Source organism: Hemiscyllium ocellatum, chromosome 37 (genome assembly GCF_020745735.1).
Source record: "Hemiscyllium ocellatum isolate sHemOce1 chromosome 37, sHemOce1.pat.X.cur, whole genome shotgun sequence".
In the NCBI taxonomy this organism is placed as follows: domain Eukaryota; kingdom Metazoa; phylum Chordata; class Chondrichthyes; order Orectolobiformes; family Hemiscylliidae; genus Hemiscyllium; species Hemiscyllium ocellatum.
The window spans coordinates 44,270,804-44,292,927 of NC_083437.1; the positions used below are offsets into that span (position 1 = coordinate 44,270,804).

Sequence of the window (22,124 nt, forward strand, 5' to 3'; positions counted from 1 at the left end):
GAGACAGACAGAAAAAGCGAGCGAGACAGAAAAAGCGAGCGAGACAGAAAAAGCGAGCGAGACAGAAAAAGCGAGCGAGACAGAAGAAGCAATCAAGAGAGAGAGAAAAAGCGAGCAAGAGATTCAGAAAAAGCGAGAGAGAGCCAAAAAGAAACAGCGAGAGAGAGAAAAAGCAAGCGAGAGGAAAAAGCAAAAGAGAAGAGAAAAAGCGAGAGAGAGAAAAGGGGAGTGAGAGAGAGGGAAAAAAAGCGAAAGAGAAAAGTGAGAGAGAAAGCGAGAACGAGAGAAAAAGCGAGACAGAAAAAGCGAGGGAGAGAAAAAGCAAGTGAGAGAACAAAAGCAAGCGAGAGAGACAGAAAAGGCGAGAAAAAAAGCGAGAGCACGAAAAGGCGAGCGAGAGCAAAAAAGCGAGACAGAGCGAGAGAAAAAGCGAGCGAGAGAGAGAGACAGAAAAAGCGAGCGAGAGCGCGAAAATGCGAGCGAGAGAAAAAAGCGAGCGAGAGAGACAGAAAAAGCAAGCGAGAGAGAGACAGAAAAAGCGAGCGAGCGCGCGAAAATGCGAGCGAGAGAAAAAAGCGAGCGAGAGACAGAAAAAGCAAGCGAGAGAGAGAAAAAAAGCGAGAGACAGACAGAAAAAGCGAGTGAGAGAGAAAAAGCGAGCGAGAGAAAAAGCGAGCGAGAGAGAAAAAGCGAGCGAGAGAGACAGAAGAAGCGAGCGAGACAGAGGAAGCGAGCGAGAGAGAGAAAAAAGCGAGAGACAGACAGAAAAAGCGAGCGAGACAGAAGAAGCGAGAAAAATAAAGCGAGAGCGCAAAAAAGCGAGCGAGAGACAGACAGAAAAAGCGAGCGGGAGAGCACAAAAGCGAGAGAGAAAAAACGAGCGCGAGAGAAAAAGCGAGCAAGAGAGAGACAGAAAAAGCGAGCGAGAGCGCGAAAATGCGAGCGAGAAAAAAGTGAGAGCCAGACAGAAGAAGCGAGCGAGACAGAATAAGCGAGCGAGACAGAAAAAGCGAGCATGCGAGAAAAAAAGCGAGAGACAGACAGAAAAAGCGAGCGAGAGAGCGCAAAAGCGAGAGAGAAAAAGCGAGCGCGAGAGAAAAAGCGAGCAAGAGACAGAAAAAGCAAGCGAGAGCGAAAATGCGAGCGAGAAAAAAGTGAGAGCCAGACAGAAGAAGCAAGCGAGACAGAAGAAGCGAGCGAGACAGAAGAAGCGAGCGAGAGAGAGAAAAAAAGCGAGAGACAGAGAGAAAAAGTGAGCGAGACAGAAAAACGAGCGAGACAGAAAAAACGAGCGAGAGAGAAAAAGCGAACAAGAGAGAAAAAAAGAGAGAGACAGACAGAAAAAGCGAGCGAGACGGAAAAAGCGAGCGAGACGGAAAAAGCGAGCGAGACGGAAAAAGCGAGCAAGAGAAAGAGAGAGAAAAAGCAAGCGAGAGAGAGAAAAAGCGAGCGAGAGAGTAATAGTGAGAGAGACTGAGAGAAAAAGAAAGAGAGAGACGGAAAAAGCGAGAGCGGAAAAACGAGAGAGCGAGAGAGCAAAAGCGAGAGAGCGAGAGCAAAAGTGAGAGAGCAAGAGAAAAAGCGAGCGAGAGAAAAAGTGAACCTGAGAGAAAAAGCAAGCGAGACAGAAAAAGCGAGCGAGACAGAAAAAGCGAGCGAGAGAGCGAAAAAGCGAGCGAGAGAGCGAAAAAGCGAGCGAGAGAGCGAGACAGAGTGAGAGAAAAAGAGAGAGACAGAAAAAGCGAGAGAGCGGAAAAGCGAGAGAGCAGAAAAGCAAGAGAGCGAGAGAAAAAGCGAACAAGAGAGAGAAAAAAGCGAGAGACAGACAGAAAAAGCAGGCGAGACAGAAAAAGCGAGCGAGACAGAAAAAGCGAGCGAGAGAGAAAAAAAAGCGAGAGACAGACAGAAAAAGCAAGCGAGACAGAAAAAGCGAGGAAGAGAAAAAGCGAGCAAGAGAGAGAAAAAAGCGAGCGAGCGAGACAGAAAAAGCGAGCGAGACAGAAGAAGCAAGCGAGACAGAAAAAGCGAGAAAAAAAAGCGAGCGCGAGAAAAAGCGAGCGAGAGCGAAAAAAAGCAAGAGACAGACAGAAAAAGCGAGCGAGAGTGAAAAAGCGAGCGAGAGCGAAAAAAAGCAAGAGAGACAGACAGAAAAAGCGAGCGAGAGAGCGCAAAAGCGAGGGAGAAAAAGCGAGCGCGAGAGAAAAAGCGAGCAAGAGAGAGACAGAAAAAGCGAGCGAGAGTGAAAAAGCGAGCGAGAGCGAAAAAAAGCAAGAGAGACAGACAGAAAAAGCGAGCGAGAGAGCGCAAAAGCGAGGGAGAAAAAGCGAGCGCGAGAGAAAAAGCGAGCAAGAGAGAGACAGAAAAAGCGAGCGAGACAGAAAAAGCGAGCGACGGAGAGAAAAAAGCGAGCGAGACAGAAAAAACGAGCGAGACAGAAAAAACGAGCAAGAGAAAAAGCGAACGAGAGAAAAAGCGAACGAGAGAAAAAAGCGAGAGACAGACAGAAAAAGCGAGCGAGACAGAAAAAACGAGCGAGACAGAAAAAACGAGCAAGAGAAAAAGCGAACGAGAAAAAAAAGCGAGAGACAGACAGAAAAAGCGAGCGAGACAGAAAAAGCGAGCGAGACAGAAAAAGCGAGCGAGAAAAAGCGCGAGTGAGACAGACAGAAAAAGCGAGCGAGACAGAAAAAGCGAGCGAGACAGAAAAAGCGAGCGAGACAGAAAAAGCGAGCGAGAGCGAAAAAAAGCAAGAGACAGACAGAAAAAGCGAGCGAGAGCGCGCAAAAGCGAGAGAGAAAAAGCGAGCGAGACAGAAAAAGCGAGCGAGAGAGAGAAAAAAGCGAGCGAGACAGAAAAAACAAGCGAGAAAGAAACAACGAGCGAGAAAGAAACAACGAGCGAGAAAGAAAAAACGAGCGAGAAAGAAAAAACGAGCGAGAAAGAAAAAACGAGCGAGAGAAAAAGCAAGAGACAGACAGAAAAAGCGAGAGAGACAGAAAAACCGAGCGACAGAGAGAAAAAACCGAGCGACAGACAGAAAAAACCGAGCGACAGAGAGAAAAAACCGAGCGACAGACCGAAAAAACCGAGCGACAGAACGAAAAAACCGAGCGACAGAACGAAAAAACCGAGCGACAGAACGAAAAAACCGAGCGAGGGAGAGAGAGAGAAAAAGCGAGCGAGGGAGAGAAAAAAGCGAGACAGAGAAAAAAGCGAGCGAGACAGAAAAAGTGAGCGAGAGAGAGAAAAAAGCGAGAGACAGACAGTGGAAGCGAGCGAGACAGAAAAAGCGAGCGAGACAGAAAAAGCGAGCGAGACAGAAGAAGCAATCAAGAGAGAGAGAAAAAGCGAGCAAGAGATTCAGAAAAAGCGAGAGAGAGCCAAAAAGAAACAGCGAGAGAGAGAAAAAGCAAGCGAGAGAAAAAGCAAAAGAGAAGAGAAAAGGGGAGTGAGAGAGAGGGAAAAAAAGCGAAAGAGAAAAGTGAGAGAGAAAGCGAGAACGAGAGAAAAAGCGAGACAGAAAAAGCGAGGGAGAGAAAAAGCAAGTGAGAGAACAAACGCAAGCGAGAGAGACAGAAAAGGCGAGAAAAAAAGCGAGAGCACGAAAAGGCGAGCAAGAGCAAAAAAGCGAGACACAGCGAGAGAAAAAGCAAGCGAGAGAGAGAGACAGAAAAAGCGAGCGAGACAGAAAAAGCGAGCGAGACAGAAAAAGCGAGCGAGACAGAAGAAGCAATCAAGAGAGAGAGAAAAAGCGAACAAGAGAGAAAAAAAGAGAGAGACAGACAGAAAAAGCGAGCGAGACAGAAAAAGCGAGCGAGACGGAAAAAGCGAGCAAGAGAAAGAGAGAGAAAAAGCGAGAGAGTAATAGTGAGAGAGACTGAGAGAAAAAGAAAGAGAGAGACGGAAAAAGCAAGAGCGGAAAAGCGAGAGAGCGAGAGCAAAAGCGAGAGAGCAAGAGAAAAAGCGAGCGAGAGAAAAAGTGAACCTGAGAGAAAAAGCAAGCGAGACAGAAAAAGCGAGCGAGACAGAAAAAGCGAGCGAGACAGAAAAAGCGAGCGAGAGAGCAAAAAAGCGAGCGAGAGAGCGAGACAGAGTGAGAGAAAAAGAGAGAGACAGAAAAAGCGAGAGAGCGGAAAAGCGAGAGAGCAGAAAAGCAAGAGAGCGAGAGAAAAAGCGAACAAGAGAGAGAAAAAAGCGAGAGACAGACAGAAAAAGCAGGCGAGACAGAAAAAGCAGGCGTGACAGAAAAAGCAGGCGTGACAGAAAAAGCGAGCGAGACAGAAAAAGCGAGCGAGACAGAAAAAGCGAGCGAGACAGAAAAAAAAGCGAGAGACAGACAGAAAAAGCAAGCGAGACAGAAAAAGCGAGGAAGAGAAAAAGCGAGCAAGAGAGAGAAAAAAGCGAGCGAGCGAGACAGAAAAAGCGAGCGAGACAGAAGAAGCAAGCGAGACAGAAAAAGCGAGAAAAAAAAGCGAGCGCGAGAAAAAGCGAGAGAGAGTGAAAAAGCGAGCGAGAGCGAAAAAAAGCAAGAGAGACAGACAGAAAAAGCGAGCGAGAGTGAAAAAGCGAGCGAGAGCGAAAAAAAGCAAGAGAGACAGACAGAAAAAGCGAGCGAGAGAGCGCAAAAGCGAGGGAGAAAAAGCGAGCGCGAGAGAAAAAGCGAGCAAGAGAGAGACAGAAAAAGCGAGCGACAGAGAGAAAAAAGCGAGCGAGACAGAAAAAACGAGCGAGACAGAAAAAACGAGCAAGAGAAAAAGCGAACGAGAGAAAAAAGCGAGAGACAGACAGAAAAAGTGAGCGAGACAGAAAAAGCGAGCGACAGAGAGAAAAAAGCGAGCGAGACAGAAAAAACGAGCAAGAGAAAAAGCAAACGAGAGAAAAAAGCGAGCGAGACAGACAGAAAAAGCGAGCGAGACAGAAAAAGCGAGCGAGACAGAAAAAGCGAGCGAGACAGAAAAAGCGAGCGAGACAGAAGAAGCGAGCGAGACAGAAGAAGCAATCAAGAGAGAGAGAAAAAGCGAGCAAGAGATTCAGAAAAAGCGAGAGAGAGCCAAAAAGAAACAGCGAGAGAGAGAAAAAGCAAGCGAGAGAAAAAGCAAAAGAGAAGAGAAAAAGCGAGAGAGAGAAAAGGGGAGTGAGAGAGAGGGAAAAAAAGCGAAAGAGAAAAGTGAGAGAGAAAGCGAGAACGAGAGAAAAAGCGAGACAGAAAAAGCGAGGGAGAGAAAAAGCAAGTGAGAGAACAAAAGCAAGCGAGAGAGACAGAAAAGGCGAGAAAAAAAGCGAGAGCACGAAAAGGCGAGCGAGAGCAAAAAAGCGAGACAGAGCGAGAGAAAAAGCGAGCGAGAGAGAGAGACAGAAAAAGCAAGCGAGAGCGCGAAAATGCGAGCGAGAGAAAAAAGCGAGCGAGAGAGACAGAAAAAGCAAGCGAGAGAGAGACAGAAAAAGCGAGCGAGCGCGCGAAAATGCGAGCGAGAGAAAAAAGCGAGCGAGAGAGACAGAAAAAGCAAGCGAGAGAGAGAAAAAAAGCGAGAGACAGACAGAAAAAGCGAGTGAGAGAGAAAAAGCGAGCGAGAGAAAAAGCGAGCGAGAGAGAAAAAGCGAGCGAGAGAGAAAAAGCGAGCGAGAGAGACAGAAGAAGCGAGCGAGACAGAGGAAGCGAGCGAGAGAGAGAAAAAAGCGAGAGACAGACAGAAAAAGCGAGCGAGACAGAAGAAGCGAGAAAAATAAAGCGAGAGCGCAAAAAAGCGAGCGAGAGACAGACAGAAAAAGCGAGCGGGAGAGCACAAAAGCGAGAGAGAAAAAACGAGCGCGAGAGAAAAAGCGAGCAAGAGAGAGACAGAAAAAGCGAGCGAGAGAGCGAAAATGCGAGCGAGAAAAAAGTGAGAGCCAGACAGAAGAAGCGAGCGAGACAGAAGAAGCGAGCGAGACAGAAAAAGCGAGCATGCGAGAAAAAAAGCGAGAGACAGACAGAAAAAGCGAGCGAGAGCGCGCAAAAGCGAGAGAGAAAAAGCGAGCGCGAGAGAAAAAGCGAGCAAGAGACAGAAAAAGCGAGCGAGAGCGAAAATGCGAGCGAGAAAAAAGTGAGAGCCAGACAGAAGAAGCGAGCGAGACAGAAGAAGCGAGCGAGACAGAAGAAGCGAGCGAGAGAGAGAAAAAAAGCGAGAGACAGAGAGAAAAAGTGAGCGAGACAGAAAAACGAGCGAGACAGAAAAAAACGAGCGAGAGAGAAAAAGCGAACAAGAGAGAAAAAAAGAGAGAGACAGACAGAAAAAGCGAGCGAGACGGAAAAAGCGAGCGAGACGGAAAAAGCGAGCAAGAGAAAGAGAGAGAAAAAGCGAGCGAGAGAGAGAAAAAGCGAGCGAGAGAGTAATAGTGAGAGAGACTGAGAGAAAAAGAAAGAGAGAGACGGAAAAAGCGAGAGCGGAAAAGCGAGAGAGCGAGAGCGGAAAAGCGAGAGAGCGAGAGAGCAAAAGCGAGAGAGCGAGAGCAAAAGTGAGAGAGCAAGAGAAAAAGCGAGCGAGAGAAAAAGTGAACCTGAGAGAAAAAGCAAGCGAGACAGAAAAAGCGAGCGAGACAGAAAAAGCGAGCGAGACAGAAAAAGCGAGCGAGACTGAAAAAGCGAGCGAGAGAGCGAGACAGAGTGAGAGAAAAAGAGAGAGACAGAAAAAGCGAGAGAGCGGAAAAGCGAGAGAGCAGAAAAGCAAGAGAGCGAGAGAAAAAGCGAACAAGAGAGAGAAAAAAGCGAGAGACAGACAGAAAAAGCAGGCGAGACAGAAAAAGCGAGCGAGACAGAAAAAGCGAGCGAGACAGAAAAAGCGAGCGAGACAGAAAAAAAAGCGAGAGACAGACAGAAAAAGCAAGCGAGACAGAAAAAGCGAGGAAGAGAAAAAGCGAGCAAGAGAGAGAAAAAAGCGAGCGAGCGAGACAGAAAAAGCGAGCGAGACAGAAGAAGCAAGCGAGACAGAAAAAGCGAGAAAAAAAAGCGAGCGCGAGAAAAAGCGAGCGAGAGCGAAAAAAAGCAAGAGAGACAGACAGAAAAAGCGAGCGAGAGTGAAAAAGCGAGCGAGAGCGAAAAAAAGCAAGAGAGACAGACAGAAAAAGCGAGCGAGAGAGCGCAAAAGCGAGGGAGAAAAAGCGAGCAAGAGAGAGACAGAAAAAGCGAGCGACAGAGAGAAAAAAGCGAGCGAGACAGAAAAAACGAGCGAGACAGAAAAAACGAGCAAGAGAAAAAGCGAACGAGAGAAAAAAGCGAGAGACAGACAGAAAAAGCAAGCGAGACAGAAAAAGCGAGCAAGAGAGAGAAAAAAAGCGAGAGACAGGCTGAAAAAGTGAGAGAGACAGAAAAACGAGCAACAGAAAAAGCGAGCGAGAGAGAAAAAAAGTGAGACACAGACAGAAAAAGCGAGCGAGACAGAAAAAGCGAGCAAGAGAAAAAAAAGCGAGAGACAGACAGAAAAAGCGAGCGAGACAGAAAAAGCGAGCGAGACAGAAAAAGCGAGCGAGAGCGAAAAAAAGCAAGAGACAGACAGAAAAAGCGAGCGAGAGCGCAAAAGCGAGAGAGAAAAAGCGAGCGAGAGAAAAAGCGAGCAAGAGAGAGACAGAAAAAGCGAGCGACAGAGAGAAAAAAAACGAGGGAGACAGAAAAAACGAGCGAGACAGAAAAAACGAGCGAGACAGAAAAAACGAGCGAGACAGAAAAAACGAGCGAGAAAGAAAAAGCGAACAAGAGAGAAAAAAAGCGAGAGAGACAGAAAAAGTGAGAGAGACAGAAAAACGAGCAACAGAAAAAGCGAGCGAGACAAAAAGTGAGCAAGAGAGAGAAAAAAAGCGAGAGACAGACAGAAAAAGAGAGAGAGACAGAAAAAGCGAGCGAGACAGAAAAAACGAGCGAGAGAAAAAGCGAACGAGAGAAAAAAGCGAGAGACAGACAGAAAAAGCAAGCGAGACAGAAAAAGCGAGCAAGAGAGAGAAAAAAAGCGAGACAGGCTGAAAAAGTGAGAGAGACAGAAAAACGAGCAACAGAAAAAGCGAGCGAGACAGAAAAAGTGAGCGAGACAGAAAAAGCGAGCGAGACAGAAAAAGCGAGCGAGAGAAAAAAAAGCGAGAGACAGACAGAGACAGACAGAAAAAGCGAGCGAGACAGAAAAAGCGAGCGAGACAGAAAAAGCGAGCGAGAGCGAAAAAAAGCAAGAGACAGACAGAAAAAGCGAGCGAGAGCGCAAAAGCGAGAGAGAAAAAGCGAGCGCGAGAGAAAAAGCGAGCAAGAGACAGAAAAAAGCGAGCGACAGAGAGAAAAAAGCGAGCGAGGCAGAAAAAACGAGCGAGACAGAAAAAACGAGCGAGAAAGAAAAAACGAGCGAGAAAGAAAAAACGAGCGAGAAAGAAAAAACGAGCGAGAAAGAAAAAACGAGCGAGAGAAAAAGCGAACAAGAGAGAAAAAAAGCGAGAGAGACAGAAAAAGCGAGAGAGACAGAAAAACGAGCAACAGAAAAAGCGAGCGAGACAAAAAGTGAGCAAGAGAGAAAAAAAGCGAGAGACAGACAGAAAAAGAGAGAGAGACAGAAAAAGCGAGCAAGACAGAAAAAGCGAGCAAGACAGAAAAAGCGAGCAAGAGAGAGAAAAAAAAAGCGAGAGACAGACAGAAAAAGCGAGAGAGACAGAAAAAGCGAGCGAGACAGAAAAAGCGAGCAAGAGGGAGAGAAGAAGCGAGCGAGACAGAAGAAGCGAGCGAGACAGAAGAGGCGAGCGAGACAGAAGAGGCGAGCGAGACAGAAGAGGCGAGCGAGACAGAAGAGGCGAGCGAGACAGAGAGAGAGAAAAAGCGAGCGAGGGAGAGAAAAAGCGAGCGAGAGAGAGAAAAAGCAAGAGACGGAGAAAAAGTGAGCGAGAGAGAGAAAAAGCGAGCGAGGGAGAGAAAGCGAGAGAGAGAGAGAAATAGCGAGACAGAAAAAGCGAGATAGCGGAAAAGCGAGAGCGCAGAAAAGCAAGAGAGCGAGAGAAAAAGTGAGAGGGAAAAAGCGAGAGCGCGAGGGAGAAAAAGCGAGAGCGTGAAAAAGCGAGCGAGACAGAAAGAGCGAGCGAGACAGAAAGAGTGAGCGAGACAGAAAGAGCGAGCAAGAGAGAGAAAAAAAGCGAGAGACAGACAGAAAAAGCGAGCGAGACAGAAAAACGAGCAACAGAAAAAGCGAGCAAGAGAGAAAAAAAAGCGAGAGACAGACAGAAAAAGCGAGCGAGACAGAAAAAGCGAGCGAGAGAAAAAGCGAGCAAGAGAGAGAAAAAAAGCGAGAGACAGACAGAAGAAGCGAGACAGACAGAAGAAGCAATCAAGAGAGAGAGCAAAAGCGAGCGAGGGAGAAAAAGCGAGAGAGAGAGTAATAGCGAGAGAGAGTAATAGCGAGAGAGAGTAATAGCGAGAGAGAGAGTAATAGCGAGAGAGAGAGTAATAGCGAGAGAGAGAGTAATAGCGAGAGAGAGCGAGAGAGAAAAAGCGAGAGAGCGGAAAAGCGAGAGCAGAAAAGCGACAGAGCGAGAGAAAAGGCGAGAGAGTGAGAGAGAAAAAGCGAGAGAGCGAGGGAGAAAAAGTGAGAGCGTGAAAAAGCGAGCGGGAGGAAAAAGCGAGAGACAGAAAAAGCGAGCGAAACAGAAGAAGCGAGCGAGAGAGAGAAAAAAAGCGAGAGAGCGAGAGAAAAAGCAAGCAAGAGCGAAAAAGGGAGAGTGAAAGCGAAGGAGAGACAGCGAGCAAGAGAGACAGAAAAAGCGAGCGAGAGCGAAAGAGTGAGAGCGAGAGAAAAAGAGCGAACGAGAGAGAAAGAGTGAGAGTGAGGGAAAAAGCGAGAGTAAGAGAGAAAAAGCAAGAGAGAGAGAGAGAATAAGCGAGCGAGAGATTCAGAAAAAGCGAGAGAGAGCCAAAAAGAAACAGCGAGAGAGAGAAAAAGCGAGCAAGAGAAAAAGCAAAAGAGAGAAAAGGGGAGCGAGAGAGAGGGAAAAAAAGCGAAAGAGAAAAGTAAGAGAGAAAGCGAGAACGAGAGAAAAAGCAAACAAGAGAGCGAAAAAGCAAGCGAAAGCAAAAAAGCAAGCGAGAGAGCGAGAGAGAAAGAGCGAAAGAATAAGTGAGAGCACGAAAAAGCGAGAGGGAGAGAGAAAAAGCGAGCGAGAAAAAGCGAGACAGAGCAAGAAAAAAAGCGAGCAAGAGAGACAGAAAAAGCGACCGAGAGAGAGAGAAAAAAAAGCGAACGAGAGAAAAAGCGAGCGAGAGAGAAAAAAAGCGAGCGAGAGAGACAAAAAGCGAGAGAAAAAGCGAGAGCGAAAAAGCGAGAGCGCGAAAAAAAAGCAAGAGAGACAGACAGAAAAAGCGAGCAAGAGAGCGCAAAAGCGAGAGAGAAAAAGCGAGTGCGAGAGAAAAAGCGAGCAAGAGAGAGACAGAAAAAGCGAGCGAGACAGATAAAGCGAGCGAGACAGAAAAAACGAGCGAGACAGAAAAAACGAGAGCGAAAAAGCGAGCGAGAGCAGGAGAAAAAGCGAACGAGAGAAAAAGCGAGAGAGCAGGAGAAAAAGCGAGGGATAAAGCCAGAGAGCGCAAAAGGGAGACAGAGCGTGAAAAAGCCAGCGAGACAGAAGAAGCGACCGAGAGAGAGAAAAAAAAGCGAGCGAGAGAAAAAGCGAGCGAGAGGGAGAAAAGGCGAGCGAGAGGGAGAAAAGGCGAGCGTGAGAGAGAGAGAGAAAAAGCGAGAGAGAAAATGTGAGTGAAAGAGCAAGAGAGAGAAAAAGTGAAAAAGAAAAAAAAAGTAAGAGAACAAAAGTGAGAGAGCACAAAAGCAAGAGAGCAAGAGAAAAAGCAAGAGCGAAAAAGCGAGAGAGCGAGAGAAAAAAATCGAGACAGAGTGCGATAAAGCGAGCGAGAGAAAAGGCGAACGAGAGAGAAAAGGCGAACGAGAGAGAAAAAGCGAGCGAGCGAGACAGAAGAAGCGAGCGAGAAAAAAAATGAGTGAGAGAGAAAAAGCGAGAGCGTGAGAAAGCGAGCGAGAGAACGAAAAAGCGAGCGAAAGAACGAAAAAGTGAGCAAGCGAGCGAGTGAAAAAGCGAGCGAGAGAAATCACGAGACAGAGCGAGCGAGAGCGAGAAAAGAGCGAGCGAGAAGAGCGAGCGTGAAAAGAGCGAGCGTGAAAAGAGCGACAAGACAGAAAAAGAGAGTGCGGAAAAGCGAGCAAGACAGACAGAAAAAGCGAGCGAGCGGAGAGAAAAAGCGAGTGTGAGAGAAAAAGCGAGCAAGGGGGAGAAATTGCGAGAGAGCACGAGACAGAAAAAGCGAGCAAGAGTGAAAAAGCGAGAGAGCAAAAGCGTGAGAGCAAGAAAATGCGAGACAGAGCCAGCGGAAAAGCGAGCGCGAGGGAGAAAAAGCGAGCGCGAGGGAGAAAAAGCGAGCAAGAGAGCTAGAAAAAGCGAGCAAGAGGGAGAAAAAGCGAGTGAGAGAGCTAGAAAAAGCGAGTGAGAGGGAGAAAAAGCGAGCGAGAGGGAGAGAAAAGGCGAGAGAGAGAAAAAGTGAGTGAAAAAGCAAGAGAGAGGAATAAAAAGCGAAAGAGAGAAAAAGTGAGAGAGAGAGAGAGAAAGCGAGAACGAGAGAAAAAGCGAGCAAGAGAGACAGGGAAAAAGAGAGAGTGAGAGCGACAAAGCGAGCGCGAGAGCGAAAAAGCGAGCGAGTGAGACAGAAAAAGCGAGCGAGACAGAAGAAGCGAGTGGGAGAAAAAGCGAGTGAGAGAGAGAGAGAGAGAGAGAGAGAAAGCGAGAAAACGAGGCGAGACAGAGCGAGAGAAAAAGTGAGAGCGAGAACGAAAAAGCGAGCGAGAGAACAAAAAAGTGAGCAAGCGAGCGAGAGAAATCGCAAGACAGAACGAGAGAAATCGCGAGCAAGAGAGCGAGAAAAAGCGAGTGAGAGAGCTAGAAAAAATGAGCGAGAGAGCTAGAAAAAGCAAGCGAGAGCGCTAGAAAAAGCGAGCAAGAGCGCTAGAAAAAGCGAGCGAGAGTGAAAAGAGCGAGAGCGAAAAGAGCAACAAAACAGAAAAAGGGAGCGCGAAAAAGCGAGCAAGCCAGACAGAAAAAGCGAGCAAGAGAGAGAAAAAGCGAGCGAGGGGGAGGAAAAAGCGAGAGAGAGAGAGAAATAACGAGAAGAGAGAAATAGCGAGAGAAAGAGAGAAATAGCGAGAGCGTGCAAGACAGAAAAAGCGAGCAAGAGCGAGACAGAAAAAGCGAGCAAGAGAAAAAGTGAGCGAGAGACAGAAAAAGCGAGACAGAGCGAGCGAAAAAGCGAGCGAGAGAAAAAGCGAGCGAGAGAGACAGAAAAAGCGAACAGAAGGGAGAAAAAGCGAGCGGGAGGGAGAAAAGGCAAGCGAGAGAGAAAAAGTGAGTGAAAAAGCAAGAGAGAGGGAGAAAAAGCCAAAGAGAGAAAAAGTGAGAGAGAGACAGAGAGAGAGAAAGCGAGAACGAGAGAAAAAGCAAGAGAGACAGTGAAAGAGAGACAGTGAAAAAGTGACAGTAAGAGCGAAAAAGCGAGCGCGAAAGAGAAAAAGCGAGAGAGAAAAAGCGAACCAGAGAGAAAAAGAGAGAGAGTGCGAGACAGAAAGAGAGAGAGAGAGAAAGAGAGAAAAAGCGAACGAGAGAAAAAGCGAGCGAGAGAGAGAAAAAGCGAGAGAGAGAAAAAGAAACAGCGAGAGAGAAAAAAAACCAGAAAGAAAGGAGAGAAAAAGCGAGAGAGAGAAAAGGCGAGAGTGACAGAGAAAAGGCGAGAGCGACAGAGAGAGAGAGAGAGAGAAAGGCGAGAGAGAGAAAAGGCGAGAGCGACAGAGAGAGAGAGAGAGAGAGAGAGAGAGTGAGTGAGTGAGTGAGTGAGTGGAAAAACAAGCGAGACAGAGAGAAAAAGCAAGCGAGAGAGAAAAAAAAGCAAGAGGGGAGAAAAAGCGAAAGAGAAAAAGTGAGAGAGAGAGAGAAAGCGAGAACGAGAGAAAAAGCAAGCAAGAGAGACAGTGAAAAAGTGACAGTGAGAGCGAAAAAGCGAGCGAGAGAGAAAAAGCGAGCGAGAGAGAGAAAAAGCGAGAGAGACAAAAAGAAATAGCGAGAGAGAAAAAAAGCTAGAGAGAAAGAGAGAAAAAGCAAGCGAGAGAAAAGGCGAGAGCGACAGAGAAAAGGCGAGAGAGAAAAGGCGAGAGAGAGAGAAATGGCGAGAGAGAGAGTGAGAGGAAAAACAAGCAAGAGAGAGAGAAAAAGCAAGAGAGAGAAAAAGCGAGAGAGAGAGAGAGAAAAAGCGAAAGAGAGAAATCGCGAGCCAGAGAGCGGGAGAGAAATCGCGAGCCAGAGAGCGAGAGAGAAATCGCGAGCCAGAGAGCGAGAGAGAAATCGCGAGCCAGAGAGCGAGAGAGAAATCGCGAGCCAGAGAGCGAGAGAAATCGCGAGACAGAGCGAGAGAAAAAGTGAGCGAGAGAGAAGAGCGACAAGACAGAAAAAGAGAGTGCGAAAAAGCGAGCAAGACAGACAGAAAAAGCGAGTGAGAGAAAAAGCGAGCGAGAGAGAAATAGTGAGAAAGCGCGAGACAGAAAAAGCGAGTGAGAGACAGAATAAGCGAGAGAGCAAAAGCGAGCCAGCGAGAGAAAAAAAGTGAGAGAGCGAGAAAAAGCGAGCAAGAGAGAGAAAAGGCAAGCGAGAGAAAAAGCAAGAGAGAGAGAGAAAGCGAGAACGAGAGAAAAAGCGAGCAAGAGAAACTGAAAAAGTGAGAGCGAAAAAGCGAGTGAGAGAGAGAAAAAGCGAGCGTGGAAGAGAAAAAGCGAGCGAGAGGGAGATAGAAAAAGCGAGAGAGACAGAAAAGTGAGAGAGAGAAAAAGCGAGAGAGCAGGAGAAAAAGCGAGCGAGAGTGAGACGAGCGAGAAAAGAGCGACAAGACAGAAAAAGAGCACGAGAAAGCGAACACGACAGACAGAAAAAGCGAGTGAGCAAGAAAAAGCGAGCGAGAGAAAAAGCGAGAGAGAGAAATAGCGAGGAGAGAGAGAGAAATAGCGAGGAGAGAGACAGAAAAAGCGAGCGACAGACAGAAAAAGCGAGCGACAGACAGAAAAAGCGAGCGACAGACAGAAAAAGCGAGCGACAGACAGAAAAAGCGAGCGACAGACAGAAAAAGCGAGCGACAGACAGAAAAAGCGAGCGACAGACAGAAAAAGCGAGCGAGGAAAAGCGAGCGTAAGAAAAAGCGAGACAGAGCGAGTGAAAAAGCGAGCGCGAAAGAGAAAAAGAGAGAGAAAAAGCGAACGAGAGAAAAAGCGAGAGGGAGAGAGAAAAAAAGCTAGCGAGGGGTAGAAAAAGTGAGAGAGAGAAAAATAGCAAGAGAGAAAGAAATAGCTAGAAAGCGCGAGACAGAAAAAGCGAGCAAGAGCGAGACAGAAAAAGCGAGCGAGAGAAAAAGCGAGCAAGGGGGAGAAAAAGCGAGAGAGAGAGAGAGAGAGAGAAATAGCGAGAAGAGAGAAATAGCGAGAGCGCGAGACAAAAAGCGAGCAAGCGCGAGACAGAAAAAGCGAGCGAGCAAAAGCGAGTGTAAGAAAAAGCGAGACAGAGCGAGCGAAAAAGTGAGCGCGAAAGAGAAAAGAGAGAAAAAGCGAACGAGAGAGAAAAAGAGAGAAAGAGAGAAAAAGCGAACGAGAGAAAAAGTGAGCGAGAGAGAAAAAAAGCTTGCGAGTGGGAGAAAAAGCGAGAGAGAAAAATAGCGAGAAGAGAAAAATAGCAAGAGAGAGAAATAGCGAGAAAGCGTGAGACAGAAAAAGTGAGCGAGAGAAAAAGCGAGAGAGCGAGAAAAAGCGAGGGCGAGACAGGAAAAGCGAGGGCGAGACAGAAAGCAAGAGAGAGAGGGAGAAAAAGCAAGGGAGACCGACAGAAAAAGCAAGTGAGAGAGGGAGAGAAAAAGCAAGAGAAAGGGAGAAAAAGCAAATGAGAGAAAAAGTGAGAGAGAGAGAAAAAGCGAGAGAGGGGGAGAGCAAAAGCAAGTGAGAGAAAAAGCGAGTGAGGAAGAGGGAAAAAGTGAGCGAGAGAGAAATAGCAAGACAGAGTGAAAGAAAAAGCGAGCAAGAGCGAAAAAGCAAGCGAGAGAAAAGGCAAGAGAGAGAGAGAGAGAGGGGGAGAGAAAAAGCGAGTGAAAAAGCGAAAGTGAGCAAAAATTAAGAGAGAGACAGACAGACAAAGAGAGAGAGAAAAAGCGCGCGAGAGAGAAAAAGCGAGAGAGAGAGAAAAAGCGAGCTGGAGAGAAAAAACGAGCTGGAGAGAAAAAACGAGCTGGAGAGAAAAAACGAGCGAGCGGGGGAGAGAAAAAGCAAGAGAGAGAGAGAGAAAAAGCGAGAGAGAACAAAGGCGAGAGTGACAGCAAAAGACAGCATAACAGAAAAAGAGAGCGCGAAAAAGCAAGTGAGACAGACACAAAAAGCGAGACTGAAAAAGCAAGCGAACAAAAAAACAAGCGAGAGAGACCGACAAAAAAGCAAGCGCGAGAGAGAAATCGCGAGACAGAGCGAGAGAAAAAGCAAGCGAGAGAGAAAAGAGAGAGAGAGAAAAGAGCGACAAGACAGAAAAAGCGAGCGAGTGAGAAAAAGTGAGCGAGGGGGAGAAAAAGCGAGAGAGAGAGAAATAGCGCGAAGAGAGAAATAGCAAGAGAGAGAGAACTAGCGAGCAAGAGCGAGAGAGAAAAAGCGAGCTAGAGACAGAAAAAGTGAGAGACCAAAAGCGACCGAGCGAGCGAGAGAAAAGGCGAGCAAGAGGGAGAAAAAGTGAGTGAAAAAGCAAGAGAGGAAGCGAAAGAGAGAAAAAGTGAGAGAGAGAGAGAGAGAGAGAGAGAAAGCGAGAACAAGAGAAAAAGCGAGCAAGAGAAACAGTGAAAAAGTGAGAGCGAAAAAGTGAGCGCGAAAAAGCGAGCGAGAGAGAGAAAAAGTGAGCGCGAAAGAGAAAAAGCGAGCGAGAGGGAGATAGAAAAAGCGAGAGAGACAGAAAAAGCGAGAGAGAGCAAAAGCAAGAGAGCACAAAAGCTAGAGAGCGAGAGAAAAAGCGAGCGAGAGCGAAAAAGCGAGCGAGCGAGAGCGAAAAAGCGAGGAGAAAAAGCGAGCGAGAGAAACAGCGAGCGCGAGAGAGAAAGTGAGTGAGAGAAATCGCGAGTGAGAGCGAGAGAAAGCGAGCGAGAGCGTGAGACGAGCGAGAAAAGAGCGACAAGACAGAAAAAGAGCGCGAAAAAGCGAGCAAGACAGAAAAAGCGAGCGAGTGAGAAAAAGTGAGCGAGGGGGAGAAAAAGCGAGCGAGAGAGAAATAGCGAGAAGAGAGAAATAGCAAGAGAGAGAAATAGCAAGCAAGAGCGAGAGAGAAAAAGCGAGCGAGACACAGAAAAAGCGAGAGAGCAAAAGCGAGCGAGCGAGAGAAAAGGCGAGCAAGAGGGAGAAAAAGTGAGTGAAAAAGCAAGAGAGGGAGAAAAAGCGAAAGAGAGAAAAAGTGAGAGAGAGAGAGAGAGAGAAAGCGAGAACAAGAGAAAAAGCGAGCAAGAGAAACAGTGAAAAAGTGAGAGCGAAAAAGCGAGCACGAAAAAGCGAGCGAGAGAGTGAGACGAGCGAGAAAAGAGCGAGCGAGAAAAGAGCGAGCGAGAAAAGAGCGACAAGACAGAAAAAGAGCACGAAAAAGCGAGCACGACAGACAGAAAAAGCGAGTGAGCAAGAAAAAGCGAGCGAGAGAAATAGCGAGGAGAGAGAGAAATAGCGAGGAGAGAGAGAAATAGCGAGAGCGCGAGACAGAAAAAGCGAGCGAGAGACAGAAAAAGCGAGCGAGGAAAAGCGAGCGTAAGAAAAAGCGAGACAGAGCGAGTGAAAAAGCGAGCACGAAAGAGAAAAAGAGAGAGAAAAAGCGAACGAGAGAAAAAGCGAGAGGGAGAGAGAAAAAAAGCTAGCGAGGGGTAGAAAAAGCGAGAGAGAGAAAAATAGCGAGAGAGAAAGAAATAGCTAGAAAGCGCGAGACAGAAAAAGCGAGCAAGAGCGAGACAGAAAAAGCGAGCAAGAGAAAAGAGCGAGCGAGAGAAAAGAGCGACAAGACAGAAAAAGAGAGCAAGAAAAAGCGAGCAAGACAGACAGAAAAAGCAAGCGAGCGAGAAAAAGCGAGCGAGAGAAAAAGCGAGCAATGGGGAGAAAAAGCGAGAGAGAGAGAAATAGCGAGAAGAGAGAAATAGCGAGAGCACGAGACAAAAAGCGAGCAAGCGCGAGACAGAAAAAGCGAGCGAGCAAAAGCGAGAGTAAGAAAAAGCGAGACAGAGCAAGCGAAAAAGCGAGCGCGAAAGAGAAAAAGAGAGAGAAAAAGCGAACGAGAGAGAAAAAGAGAGAGAAAGAGAGAAAAAGCGAACGAGAGAAAAAGTGAGCGAGAGGAAAAAAAGCTTGCGAGTGGGAGAAAAAGCGAGAGAGAAAAATAGCGAGAAGAGAAAAATAGCAAGAGAGAGAAATAGCGAGAAAGCGCGAGACAGAAAAAGCGAGCGAGAAAAAGCGAGGGCGAGACAGGAAAAGTGAGGGCGAGACAGAAAGCAAGAGAGAGAGGGAGAAAAAGCAAGGGAGACCGACAGAAAAAGCAAGTGAGAGAGGGAGAGAAAAAGCGAATGAGAGAAAAAGTGAGAGAGAGAGAAAAAGCGAGAGAGAGGGAGAGCAAAAGCAAGTGAGAGAAAAAGCGAGTGAGGAAGAGGGAAAAAGTGAGCGAGAGAGAAATAGCAAGACAGAGTGAAAGAAAAAGCGAGCAAGAGCGAAAAAGCAAGCGAGAGAAAAGGCGAGCGCGAGAGAGAAAAGGCGAGAGAGAGAGAGAAAAGGCGAGAGAGAGAGAGAGAGAGAGAGGGAGAGAAAAAGCGAGTGAAAAAGCGAAAGTGAGCAAAAATTAAGAGAGAGACAGCCAGACAAAGAGAGAGAGAAAAAGCGAGCTGGAGAGAAAAAACGAGCTGGAGAGAAAAAACGAGCTGGAGAGAAAAAAACGAGCTGGAGAGAAAAAACGAGCGAGCGGGAGAGAGAAAAAGCAAGAGAGAGAAAAAGCGAGAGAGAGAGAAAAAGCGAGAGTGACAGCAAAAGACAGCATAACAGAAAAAGAGAGCGCGAAAAAGCAAGTGAGACAGACACAAAAAGCGAGACTGAAAAAGCAAGCGAACGAAAAAACAAGCGAGAGAGACCGACAAAAAAGCAAGCGCGAGAGAGAAATCGCGAGACAGAGCGAGAGAAAAAGCAAGCGAGAGAGAAAAGAGAGAGAGAGAAAAGAGCGACAAGACAGAAAAAGCGAGCGAGTGAGAAAAAGTGAGAGACAGAGAAATAGCGCGAAGAGAGAACTAGCAAGAGAGAGAGAACTAGCGAGCAAGAGCGAGAGAGAAAAAGCGAGCGAGAGACAGAAAAAGTGAGAGACCAAAAGCGAGCGAGCGAGAGAAAAGGCGAGCAAGAGGGAGAAAAAGTGAGTGAAAAAGCAAGAGAGGGAGAAAAAGCGAAAGAGAGAAAAAGTGAGAGAGAGAGAGAGAGAAAGCAAGAACAAGTGAAAAAGCGAGCAAGAGAAACAGTGAAAAAGTGAGAGCGAAAAAGCGAGCGAGAGAGAGAAAAAGTGAGCGAGAGGGAGATAGAAAAAGCGAGGGAGACAGAAAAAGCGAGAGAGACAGAAAAAGCGAGAGAGACAGAAAAAGCGAGAGAGCAAAAGCAAGAGAGCACAAAAGCTAGAGAGCGAGAGAAAAAGCGAGCGAGAGCGAAAAAGCGAGCGAGCGAGAGCGAAAAAGCGAGCGAGCGAGAGCGAAAAAGCGAGGAGAAAAAGCGAGCGAGAGAAACAGCGAGCGCGAGAGAGAAAGTGAGTGAGAGAAATCGCGAGTGAGAGCGAGAGAAAGCGAGCGAGAGCGTGAGACAGAGCGAGAAAAGAGCGACAAGACAGAAAAAGAGCGCGAAAAAGCGAGCAAGACAGAAAAAGCGAGCGAGTGAGAAAAAGTGAGCGAGGGGGAGAAAAAGCGAGAGAGAGAGAAATAGCGAGAAGAGAGAAATAGCAAGAGAGAGAGAAATAGCGAGCAAGAGCGAGAGAGAAAAAGCGAGCGAGAGACAGAAAAAGCGAGAGAACAAAAGCGAGCGAGCAAGAGAAAAGGCGAGCAAGAGGGAGAAAAAGTGAGTGAAAAAGCAAGAGAGGGAGAAAAAGCGAAAGAGAGAAAATGTGAGAGAGAGAGAGAGAGAGAGAGAGAGAGAGAGAGAAAGCGAGAACAAGAGAAAAAGCGAGCAAGAGAAACAGTGAAAAAGTGAGAGCGAAGAAGTGAGAGCGAAAAAGCGAGCGAGAGAGAGAAAAAGTGAGCGCGAAAGAGAAAAAGCGAGAGAGACAGAAAAAGCGAGAGAGACAGAAAAAGCGAGAGAGACAGAAAAAGCGAGAGAGACAGAAAAAGCGAGAGAGAGCAAAAGCAAGAGAGCACAAAAGCTAGAGAGCGAGAGAAAAAGCGAGCAAGAGCGAAAAAGCGAGCGATCGAGAGCGAAAAAGCGAGGAGAAAAAGCGAGCGAGAGAAACAGCAAGCGCGAGAGAGAAAGTGAGTGAGAGAAATCGCGAGTGAGAGCGAGAGAAAGCGAGCGAGAGCGCGAGACGAGCGAGAAAAGAGCGAGCGAGAAAAGAGCGACAAGACAGAAAAAGAGCGCGAAAAAGCGAGCACGACAGACAGAAAAAGCGAGCGAGCGAGAAAAAGCGAGAAGAAGAAATAGCAACGAGAGAAATAATGAGAGCACGAGACAGAAAAAGCGAGTGAGAAAAAGCAAGCGTAAGAAAAAGCGAGACAGAGCGAGCGAGAAAAAGCAAACGAGAGAGAAAAAGAGAGAGCGCGCGAGAGAGAAAGAGAGAAAAAGCGAATGAGAGAAAAAGCCAGAGAGAGAGAGAGAAAAAGCCAGAGAGAGAGAGAGAGAAAAAGCCAGAGAGAGAGAGAGAGAAAAAGCCAGAGAGAGAGAGAGAGAAAAAGCCAGAGAGAGAGAGAGAGAAAAAGCCAGAGAGAGAGAGAGAGAAAAAGCCAGAGAGAGAGAGAGAAAAAGCGGGCGAGAGCGACAGAGAACAGGCGAGAGCGACAGAGAACAGGCGAGAGCGACAGAGAACAGGCGAGAGCGACAGAGAACAGGCGAGAGCGACAGAGAACAGGCGAGAGCGACAGAGAACAGGCGAGAGCGACAGAGAACAGGCGAGAGCGACAGAGAACAGGCGAGAGCGACAGAGAACAGGCGAGAGCGACAGAGAACAGGCGAGAGCGACAGAGAGAGAAAGGCGAGAGAGAGAGAAAAAAAGCAAGGGGGGGAGAAAGAGCGAAAGAGAGAAAAAGCGAGCAAGATAGAGAAATCGCGAGACAGAGCGAGAGAAATCGCGAGACAGAGTGAGAGAGAAAAGAGCGAGAGAGAAAAGAGCGACAAGACAGAAAAAGAGAGCGCGAAAAGCAAGCAAGACAGACAGAAAAAGCGAGCGAGCGAGAAAAAGGGAGCGAGCAAGAAAAAGCGAGCGAGAGAGAAAAAAAGCTAGCGAGCGAGAGAAAAAGCGAGAAAAAAATAGCAAGAGAAAAATAGCGAGAAAGTGTGAGACAGAAAAAGCGAGCAAGAGAAAAAGCGAGAGAGCGAGAAAAAGCGAGCAAGACAGAAAAAGCGAGGGAGAGACAGAAAAAGCGAGCAAGAAAAAGCGAGCGAAAAAGCAAGAGAGAGGGAGCAAAAGCGAAAGAGAGAGAAAGCGAGAACGAGAGAGAAAGCGAGAACGAGAGAGAAAGCGAGAACGAGAGAGAAAGCGAGAACGAGAGACAATGAAAAAGTGAGAGTGAGAGCGAAAAAGCGAGCGAGCGGGAGAAAAAGCGAGCGAGAGGGAGAAAAAGCGAGCAAGCAGAAGAAAAAGCGAGAGAGGTGAAAAGCGAGAGAGGTGTAAAGCGAGAGAAAAAGCGAGAGAGCGAGAAAAAGCGAGAGAGCGAGAAAAAGCGAGCAAGACAGAAAAAGCGAGGGAGAGACAGAAAAAGCGAGCAAGAAAAAGCGAGCGAAAAAGCAAGAGAGAGGGAGCAAAAGCGAGAGAGAGAGAAAAGCGAGCGCGAGAGAAAAGGCGAGCGGGAGAAAAAGCGAGCGAGAGGGAGAAAAAGCGAGCAAGCAGAAGAAAAAGCGAGAGAGGTGTAAAGCGAGAGAAAAAGCGAGAGAGCGAGAAAAAGCGAGAGAGCGAGAAAAAGCGAGAGAGCGAGAAAAAGCGAGAGAGCGAGACAGACAGAAAAAGCGAGCGAGATAGAGAGAGAGTGAAAAAAAGCGAGCGAGAGAGAGAGAAAAGCGAGCGCGAGAGAAAAGGCGAGCGGGAGAAAGAGAGAGAGAGAGAGGGGAAAGGCAAGCGAGAGAGAGAGAAAAAGCGAGCTCGAGAGAGAAAAGGCGAGAGAAAGAGAGAGAAAAGGCGAGCGGGAGAGAGAGAGAAAGCGAGTGAAAAAGCAAGAGAGAGTGAGAAAATGCGAGCAAGAAAAAGCGAGCGAGAGAGACAGAAAAAAAGAGCGAGACAGAAGAAGCGAGCATGAGAGAAAAAAAACGAGCGAGAGAGAAAGCGAGAAAGTGAGGCGAGACAGCGAGAGAAAAAGCGAGAACGAAAAACGACAGAGAACGAAAAAGTGAGCAAGCAAGCGAGAGAAAAAGCGAGCGAGAGAAAGTGAGCAAGAGATATCGCGAGACAGAGCGAGAGAAAAAGCGAGCGCGAGAGGAAAAGCGAGCGCGAGAGGAAAAGCGAGTGCGAGAGGAAAAGCGAGCGCGAGAGAATAAAAGCGAGAGAGCAAAAACGAGAGACAAAAAGAAACAGCGAGAGAGATAAAGCGAGCGAGAGAAAATGCGAACGAGAGAGAAAAAGCGAGAGAGAGAGAGAGAGAGAGAGAGAGAGAAAGCAAGAGAGAGAGAAAGAGAGAAAGGCGAGCGTGAGAGAAAAGGTGAAAGAGAGAGAGAAAAAGCAAGCGAGACAGACAGAAAAAGCGAGCGAGAGAGAGAAAAAGCGAAAGAGAGAGAGAGAAAGCGAGAACGAGAGAAAAAGCAAGCAAGAGAGAGCGAAAAAGAGAGTGAGAGAGAAAAAGCGAGAGAGAGAGAAAAAGCGAGCGACAGAGAGAGAAAAAGCGAGCGACA

At 47.3% G+C, this 22,124-nt stretch overlaps 3 protein-coding genes and 1 pseudogene across 5 annotated transcripts in view; 3 read left to right on the plus strand and 1 right to left on the minus strand.

Moving 5' to 3' along the window:
- Positions 1-22,124, minus strand: part of LOC132833633 (polyhomeotic-like protein 2) — a 470,309-nt gene that overhangs the window by 255,966 nt on the left and 192,219 nt on the right. The window lies entirely within an intron of this gene.
- Positions 626-10,215, plus strand: LOC132833533 (smu-2 suppressor of mec-8 and unc-52 protein-like; the record flags this gene model as incomplete). The annotated part of the gene is made up of 2 exons (XM_060851894.1): positions 626-739; positions 10,141-10,215. Coding segments are annotated over 2 exons (189 nt in total), but the record flags the coding sequence as incomplete, so codon positions are not given.
- On the plus strand, positions 11,595-12,855 carry LOC132833534 (putative uncharacterized protein DDB_G0271982; annotated as a pseudogene).
- On the plus strand, positions 20,400-21,667 carry LOC132833535 (uncharacterized; the record flags this gene model as incomplete). The annotated part of the gene is made up of 3 exons (XM_060851896.1): positions 20,400-20,501; positions 21,441-21,461; positions 21,539-21,667. Coding segments are annotated over 3 exons (252 nt in total), but the record flags the coding sequence as incomplete, so codon positions are not given.